General features: G+C 32.2%; 1 protein-coding gene across 2 annotated transcripts; it reads right to left on the bottom strand.

Annotated features, from left to right (window-relative positions):
• Positions 1-622: 622 nt before the first annotated feature.
• LOC130948146 (LEAF RUST 10 DISEASE-RESISTANCE LOCUS RECEPTOR-LIKE PROTEIN KINASE-like 2.5) lies at positions 623-4,357 on the bottom strand. 2 transcript variants are annotated; one of them, XM_057876864.1, is made up of 3 exons: positions 3,516-4,357; positions 2,702-2,737; positions 623-1,800 (listed from the first exon to the last, which is right to left on the bottom strand). In XM_057876864.1, the coding sequence occupies exons 1-3, from the start codon at positions 4,222-4,224 to the stop codon at positions 725-727; spliced, it is 1,821 nt and encodes a 606-aa protein (XP_057732847.1). In that variant the 5' UTR covers positions 4,225-4,357; the 3' UTR covers positions 623-724. The 2 variants fall into 2 exon arrangements, with proteins under 2 accessions (XP_057732847.1, XP_057732848.1); XM_057876865.1 differs by lacking the exon at positions 2,702-2,737.
• Positions 4,358-9,838: the final 5,481 nt, after the last annotated feature.

The raw sequence follows: 9,838 nt of genomic DNA on the forward strand, positions 1-9,838 counted from the left end.
AAAAATGTCTATTTATATTAGTTATGATATTATTGAACCTCTTTATTAAATCGGTTAATAATTTATTTTTTAATAAACTATAACAAAATTGGTTTATTATAGCAACAATAATAAATCTAATTGTCTACACTATAATTATTAAACCCGATTTGATCGGACTGATTTATACAATCTAAACTGAATCATGTTTACATTTTTTGATAAAAAGATAAATATATCCCTAATTTTTGTTTAAAAAAAAACCATGATCTAGTGAATTATGTAAATTGGTCAGTTTAACTGAATCTGATAACAATTAAATTTATTGTTTTTGTTATAAAAAAATCAATTTTATTTTAATTTGTTAAGAAATTAAAAAATAACCGATTCATTAATACGTCTAATAATAATGACGTCCAATATGTATCTTTACAAAAAGAAGTTTTACACGTTTTTATTGGAGCATCCTCGTATATGTTTACATGATACTAGGAAAAAGAAAAAAGTCCAGAAGGCTTTTCTATATCATTTTACTAGATTATTGCCATATATAACATAAAAATGATGCTCGTTAGTTATTTTTTGAACTATTTTCTCCACTCCTCCTTAATTAATAATAGATATATAATTAAAAAATTGATAATATGGAACTGTTCTCAAATAAAATGATAGACAGCACAATACAACAATGCACTAAAGAAAATCAAACAATTACATTGATCCAGCATAGTTGAAGTTGATTGTATCACTCTGATCCAACTGGAGAAGACATAACATGTTTTGGAGGGATTCCTATGGTATCAATATTGCCTTCCAACATATCTAACACTTTATTCATTGTCGGTCTATCACTTGGAATACTTTGAATGCACCATAGACCTACCATAGTCATTCTTCTAACGATCACATTTTCTTCTGTGGCTACCTCCCCATGAGTTACTTCCTTAAGCCTTCTATATACCCAGTCTGGAAAATATTCACTACTTGAGCCTTCTGCATTCTCACTCTTCTTCCTTCCTCCAACTATTTCTAGTAGCATCATTCCGTAGCTATAAACATCAGATTTGTAAGAAATTCCACCAAAATTTTTATTCCACACTTCTGGAGCTATATATCCTATTGTTCCTCGAGCATCTGATATGGAAATAATACTTTCTTTCTTGAGGCACAATTTTGATAATCCAAAATCTGATATCTTAGGACAAAAATTCTCGTCTAAAAGAATATTATGTGGCTTTATGTCAAGATGTAAGATTCGAGTATTGCATCCTTTGTGTAAGTACTCTAACCCTCTCGCTACTCCTATTGCAATTTGATACAATTTGCTCCAACTTAACAATGGAGCAATTGGTATTCTATTATTACTGCAAATAAACTTTTCTAAAGAACCATTAAACATAAATTCATAGATGAGAGCCTTTTTGTAACCTTCTAAACAAAATCCAAGAAGAGTGACAACGTTAACATGAGAAGTTTTACTGATGCTAGCTACCTCATTAATAAATTCTTCATTGTTTCCTTTGGATGGGTTCAAAATCTTTATAGCCACTGGACATCCGTTGGGTAACAATCCTTTGTATACAACACCAAAACCTCCTTTACCCAATTTACATTTGAAGGAGTTGGTGAGTTTCTTCAATGCTGAGAATTTATATCTCTTTAACGTTAGAGCTCCATGACTTTTTAAGAAGGCCTCAATATCTTGGTTCCTATTAGTCCTTAACCAAAATCTTTCTTGCCATCTAGATGACTTGAATAATTTCAACAAGCACCAAATAGTGATGCATATTAATATTAGTCCAGCCACACTACCCGTAACACCTGTTATGTACATTAAGAGAGATAATATATAAGTAAGGAATTAATTATTGAGAGAAGCAAATTTCAAATACAATAACTATTATTGTGGAATATATATCTTATAAAAGTTGCGATGAATGCATTGTCATTATTCATAAAAACTATATTCATAATCCCCAACTACACAACGTAACTAAAAATATGAGGATGCTTGGAAAAGTTGAAGTGATGAAACTAAGACTTAAAAAGAGAAAATTAGTGAAATTTCAACTATTGAAAAGTCTTTAAAATAAAATCATTTTTGTTTGGGTGCTGAATTATACTAAGCTTTTTTCTATACATCAAATAATTGAAAAGTTGTTTTAAATTGAAGTTTAGGCATGCAGTTATTATTAATTGAAAAGTCAACTAGATCGGCACATGTCTTGTCTATTTAGTCAAACAGTCACGCTAAATAATGGCAGGACTAAGTCAGCAAGCAGATATCTAACTTGTCATAAGTTCTAACCCAATTGGGAGCGGATAGAATTTTGAGTACCAAGTTAATTTTATTTGTCTAATTTGCATTTTTAATATATAATAATATACATGCATGTTTATATATGTATGATAAATGAGCAGAGATTTGAATTAAAATTTTCTTTTACAAATATTTATTGTTATCAAATTAGTCAATTTACTAATGATATATAAATATTTAATATTATAAAATGTAAAAAAATTAAATTTTTTTGAGTAAAAATAATTTTTTTTGCAATAATTTAAATCACTAAACTTTCTCAAGCAATAATTTAAATCATTATTTAAAAAAAGGAGAAAGAAGTTATTTTGTTTTGGTACAATATTTTATACACCAAATATACTAATTCTTATAAGAGTTTTATTTATGAGATATTATTCAAGAGAAAATGATATCCTTTACCAATGATAACTGGCATTTTCCCGTGCAACGCATTACCTGCGATAGGAGTCAATTAAGAGTTCTGGTGAATAAAACTTGTTGAAGTGATTCAAGGGCCAATTTCTGCTTTTATATATATATATATATATATATATTTAATTTAGTTTTTAAATTTATATATGAGTCTTAATTTAATTTTTAAATTTTAATTATCTTTATTTAATTTCTAAAATTTACAAATACTATTCATATTAGTCCTTGAAATAATTTTTGGCACATAAATATTAACATAAATAACTAAATATCATGCAGAAACTTGTAAAACGACGTTATTTTGGTTTTGGCACTTAAATAGTCCAAAATCGATGATATATCACTTGTTTTGGAAAGAAAAAATTTAATAAATATCACTTACGAAGTTTTTTTTTAGCTATTTGAGTGCCAAAACTAAAAAGATATCATTTTACAGTGTTTAGCGTGTCATCTAGTTGTTCAGGTCGACTTTTCGTTAACCTCTATTCATCAAAAATTGTTCTAAGGACTAACAAAAGTCACATTCGTAAGTTTGAGAACTAAATAGAGACAAGAACTAAATAGAAACAAGTAAAATTTTAAAGACTAAATTGAGGCTGAGATACAAAATTAGGGATCAAATTAAATATTATCCAACAAATTAGTCTAATAATTTAATGATATATTAAAAATCAATTTAAAAAAAAACACATAAAAATAATAAAAGAAAATTAATTAAAAAAAATAACTAGTTGGTCTAATGTGTTTTTGTTTCACAAAATGTTAATTTGGGCGGTGTATATGAATTGAAGTGGGAACATACTTTTGCGATGAGAGCAGATGAAATGATCATCATCAAATCTGCCGCAAACACCATCAGTTGCGAGGCATGTCATGCACTCCTTAGAAACCACATAGTTGACCTGAAACCCCACCTCTAAAGCTGCATACAGAGCATTCACACCACCATCAGGGGAAGGAGCGCTCTCGTCCGCCGGAACTTGCTTTCGCCGCTGGCATTTCCGTAGCTCTACATTCTGTTGCAACAACTCATCTTCCCCACCAACATAGTATACACCATCAGTCTGATTATTCTCCGCTCCGCAGGTAAAGTTGTTCACAGAAGAAACTACCTCCGAGGGACAATCGTAGAATATGGTGATGTTGTGGACAGTTTTGGCGTACCAGAAGAGGGGACTGAGGGAAAAGTCCAAGCGGGGAGAGCAAACATCATACTCTTTCGGCACCATTGTCATGATGTGAGCTTGGGTGTCAATGTCCACCACTTCGAATTGTTGTGACCCCATTGAAATGAATGTGTGGTCGGAGTTGTAGCAGGTTAGGTTGAATTGGTGGCCGCCGCCACAGTAAGAGGGCCGGGTATTTCCCCAAAATGGGTAGTATAGGTCAGGCAGTCCTCCGCACTTGTATGGCTGCTGGCTACAAAGTTGAGACAGGCATGGCGGCAAAGCTGTTAGCAATAACAACCACAAAGAGATGGTAAGCAGCGTATATATATGCCGCATATGCATATTAATCTGATCAATTCTTATAACCAACTTGGGTATGCAACAGCGGCAACGATTAGGTTTTTGCCTTTTGGACTGAGATATCTCGGACTGAGGATATGGTGAAATAGAATAAAAAGACTATTTACGTACTAAAATCAAACGTAATGTATTTATATATAATTTATTTTGGTGACTTGATTTTGATGTGTAAATAATATAAATATTTTTAGATACATCGAATTAGAGGCAATTATTAGAAAAGAGCGAGATAGAGTCGGTGTGGCTCATTTATTTTCCAAGTCTTTGCTCAAAAATGTCTTTGTTGGTCCCGGCTGAGAATTTCCTTATTGGTAATAACTTCATTTTGATTTGGACCAACAACTTAACCATTCATCACACCGATATATGTTGAACGAGTCTAACTATATCTTTTCCCATTGTGAAATCTCACAGGCTAAGGCTTAAGGGTGTGTTTGTTTGAGAGGAAAATAGGAGGAAGGAAATAGGAAGGAAAGAAATTAAAAGGAAAATAACTATTTTCCTTTGCTTGGTTGAATGGAAAAGTCAAAGGAAAAAAATGAATAGTGTAAAAAAATGGGTGGGACCCATTGAAAATTTTTTCCCTCCAATAATTGATGGAAAATGGAAAGAAAATATATTTTGTATCAATATTCCAATATTATCCTTTAATTTTTAATATATTTTAAAATATCTAAGGATAAAATTGTCTTTTCATAAATATATTATTTCCTTCATTCTCATTTTCTTTTCATCCAAACATATCCAAGGAAAATAAAATTCTACTCAATTTCTTTCCTTTCTCTTCTTTCCTTTCTATTTTCTTCCTTTCTATTTCTTTCCTTCCAACCAAACAAAGCCTAAGAGACAAATGGGTAGATGGAGTCATGGAGAGACCAATACATATATTAGAGTAACAAACATGAGAAATTTCTTGTTTAATAAAAGTAAAAATATAAAGAGATCGACAGTAAAATTGTAAAACTAGAAAGGACAAAAGTGGAATTATGGAATTGAAAAATAGTGATCAAAAGTTTATTTCTGTCTTTAATTCTTATCTATTGTTATATCTCCCACTATTGTTTTTTTTAGAGATAATCAAAGTCAAATAAACTCTTAGCGTACAAAATACTATGAGTATCAACAGAACAATACCAAAATTGATGTGAAAAATCATCAACGAAATCAGCAAACAAAATTGTGTATGCCATGATATCGTGTATGTAAACAATATCATACGTATAAATAGTACTGTATAGGTAAAGGATTTCGCTAAGAAGACAATGGACTAAAAAGAATGATTTGTTACTTATTTCCTCACTCACTGATTTGTTATTTCAGCATACAAATATAAACTATAAACGTCCAACAACAAAATAATGTTTAGTTTCGTTTATAGACTAAAGTTGGAGCAACAACTAGGATTAAAGTTGCTCGTATTTTGAAAATTAAGTTAAATTAAAAGTATAGACTAAAATTAAGATAGTCAACTAACACTGCAGAAAATATATCCAGCACTAGAAAATAAATCGGTATCGCGGCAACAGTAGCAGCACTGCATCGAAAGAAAAATAAGAGAGATGGCTGCGGCAACAGCAGCGAAAAAACAACTACCAAAAGCCGGAAATAAAATAAACGTAGAGTTAAATAAATACTCATTGATTACAATTATCTCACAATATTTCCAAATATGAATCAATATTGGTAAATGAAATTAAGGTCAAATAATGTCCATTGGATAGATTAACTGACCCAATGTAGCATACCACCACACACACTCTTTTTCATTTGAACAACAAACAAATAAATAATTTAAAGAAAAAAAATCAAAACACATTCACTGTTTATTTCCCATGATAATAAATTCATCAAGAGCATCAAAATTAGTATTCTAAAATTCAAATAAGAGTAAAACTTCCATGTAATGAACATTTGCTTCACTTCCATTTTCACATCACTGCAACATCGAGAAACAGTAAAACAACGAGGGAACCAAAAGAATGAACCTTATCACATAAGAACAGAAAAATAGCGAGGGAATAAAGACGTACTTGGTAGTGTTTGTGGAGATCGTTAAGCACCAATTGTGGGAGAGGCAGCGACGATTGAAGGAGGAGAGAGAGAGAGTGGTAGGGTTTGCGAGAGAGAATGACCGCCAAGGGAGGGCGCACCGATGGAGGGTACGCCGACGGAGGCAGCGTCGATGGAGGGTTGCGAGAGAGGATGCGAGAGTTGCAAATCCGAGGAGGAGGCTTGCAATAGAGGGTGCAAGGATTGTGATAGAGAAGAGGGTTGCAATAGAGGGTGCGATAGAGGGCTGGGAGAGAGGGCTACAAAGATTCTCAGTGATGAATGTTCTCAGTGATAAAGGGTTCTCAGTGATGAAATTTTAGAGATAAAGGTGTTCGAGGGTTCTCACATACAGCATGAGTGAAAGGGTTCTCACTTCTCAGTAGGGTTATCTTCTGAAAACAAAAAGTTAAAGCATTTGGAGAAAAAATTGGTAGAAAATTATTTTTTTTTGTGGGAACTTTATTGCTTTACTCTTAGGGTGTCCAAATAATTAGAGGATATGGACACGCTTTAAAAATGTGACAGTAGAAAAAAAATTAGCTCCTTTGACCATGTTTTTAAAGCGTGCAAAAAAAGCGTAGCCAAATCACGAATAAGTCGTCACCCTTATAAAAGTGTGCTTGTTTTTTTCTATGGTCACGCTTTAAACCGTGACAAGAAAAAGTATGGTCAAATCTTTAATCAATTGTCATTCTCGTAAAAGCTTAGTCATTGACCACTTTTGGCTACGCTTTTAAAGCATGACAAAAAAAAAGTGTGCCGACAAACTTTTTTTCTTGTAGTATCTACTTTGATTCGAGGTTGTTCTTTTTCAAATTTCAACTTCCACAGATTCAGAAGTTACCTATTTTGCTTATAATACTTAAGAAGAAATTTCTTAGTTCATTGACACATAAGAGAAAACGTCAAGTAGCATAATAATGCATTTTTAAATTATATATGGTCATATATTCATCATCAAAACTCATTTTGAGACGTTTTAGAGCTAACACTTTCTTCTTAAGATCTATGAGTCATTCTAGTTTACTCATGTAGATTGTTATTCTCTCTAACTCACCAAGTCAGAATACTATTTTAATTATATCAAGTTGTTTGAGGTCTAGATCAAACGTAATTATAGTAGCTAACAAGACTTGAATAAAACTATGCTATACAATAAGAGAGAATATTTCATGAAGTCAATACCTTCGTTCTAAGTATTATCTTTTGCTATTAGTGTTTCCTTGAACTGCTAGGAGATTCAATACCATAAATTCTTTTCTTTCTTTTGAAGAACAACTTGCATTCAATCTCTCTTTTTCCCTTAAAAGTTCGATTAGCTCCCCATCTGATTATTGTGGAGATTCAATATCCTCATATATTGTAGCTAGCGATTGCTTTGACTCCGTTCTATTAATTGCTTCATGATATGAAGATGGTTCATCTCCTGCCACATCGTCTGTCATGACTAGTGCAAATGCTATAAGATTTATTTCCTGCCACATATGCCTTTGAGATTTCTAAATTTGCTTCTTCATTCTGGTTTCTTTACTAGCATTTTCGTCATCAGATTCATCTTATTATTCTATTTCAAGATGAACAATACATAAAATACTAGATTAATTTTCTTTTTCTTACTTTATCTTTCCATCTTCAATTTCTAATTGCACTTACTTCTAGACAACGTAACTTGTATCCAGCTTATTTATTTTAAATTCTTGTTTTGAGTTTATTGTTGCTACTACCTTATAAAAAATGACATCTTTACTGATAATAATCTCATAAAAATCTACCTTTTTTTTTTTTATCACACTTGTGTCTATGGCCTTTCACCCCCTATAAATTTCTTTCTAGTTTTCTTACACTACAAGAAAAATATTGAATATCGTCAAATTTATAGATGAAAATTATCAGCGGATTTAGCGATAGATTTTTTGACGGTTACGAATGGAAATTTTTCTCTCGAATAAGTTACCATCGGATTAGAAATTCCGTAACTAAATCCGATTGTAAAAAGAGGCACACAAAATTCTTTTATTAGCGCCAAATTTAGCGTCGGATTTTTCGTCAGAAAATTCTGACGATAACAGTGTTTAGTGAAACATGGTGTTTAGGGCCGATAAATTTAGGGTAAAATTCAAACACGAAACCCTTCCCCTTCACTTCTTCAAGCTCTCTCTCTCTCTCTCCTCTTCTCTTCTCTCTCTCGTCCCTCTCTCGTCTCTCTTTCTTCACGTTGTTGCCATCACTGTTGCCTCCTGTCACCACCATCCTTCCAACATCCTGCAGCCACTATTAGAGGTAATTTTTCTATAGTTTTTTTAATTTTTTGTTTGTTTAGAATTTTGTTAGGTATTTTATTAAATTATTGATTAAATTTTTTCAATAAAGTGAGTGATTAGAGTTTGTTATATTAATTTAGTGTATTTAGAAATTAAATAATGTTATGTTAGGTTAGGTAGAAGAAAATTAAGAGTGGTTGAGCTGTTTGGAAGAATTTTCTTATTTATTCCGATTTTTTTTAATTGGTTTCACCTTGTGAATTAATAAGTTATTTTTTTATTAGGAAGATGTTAATTTCTCTAAGATCAATTGGAGTTTGCTTCTTTTGTAGTTTGTGTAGTTATATTTTAGGTTGATTTTCTATCTTCGAATATAATGAATTGTTTAAGTTTTATGCCGGACATACTTTTCATAGGATAGAGTTTTAGGACGGAAGTGGGAGATGGTTGTGTAGTGGGGCCTTCTCGAGACCCTTGTTTGCTGAAAAATTGTGGAGTAATAAGGGGTTACGCACTAGAACGGCTAGAATTTGATATTTTATTGAATGCTTGTTTGTTCTAATTTATGCATGCAGCTGTTTAAATTAAGGAGAAATTCTACAATTTTTTTTAAATTATTTAAAACATATTTAATTGTGTTGTTGGTTGAATTCTAGGGTGTTTATTGCAAAATAATTTTAAAACATCATCTGTGGATAACGATGTACCAGGGGGTTTAAAACCTGAGTTCTTTGAAGGGGTTGACGAATTTGTTGCATATGTCTTCAACATAGAACCGTTTAGATCTCAAGGAGTATTTAGGTGTCGTACTATAAGTGTCGGCTGACTAAGTTGTTAGGACCTTCGGATATAACACTTTACTTCAACCGTAATAGGTTCAAGGATGGGTATTGGATGTGGACAAAAGACGGAGAAGTGGATGACGAATGGGAGGTAAGAATTCGTGGTTTGATTGTCATGTCCATTATACAAAGGATACAAAGGCATTCTAGCTGACAAACGGGGGTAAGAATTCGTGGTTTGTTATCGAAGGTTCCTCGACATTGATCATCCTTTTTGGAACAACAAGGACTCGTTTAGGAATAATAAAACTAAACAAGAAGAGGCACCCATGAGGTTGAGTGGTTTGCAGATTTGGCATTGTGTCGGTAGAATCTGAAGGATCGTCGATAATAGGGTAGGGTTGAAACCTTCGGGATATGGCACTAAGCATAATTGGACAAAACAAAGTATATTTTGAGAGTTGCCATATTGAAAATACAACTTGGTTCGTCGTCGTCTTG

Source organism: Arachis stenosperma, chromosome 9 (genome assembly GCF_014773155.1).
Source record: "Arachis stenosperma cultivar V10309 chromosome 9, arast.V10309.gnm1.PFL2, whole genome shotgun sequence".
Lineage (NCBI taxonomy): Eukaryota > Viridiplantae > Streptophyta > Magnoliopsida > Fabales > Fabaceae > Arachis > Arachis stenosperma.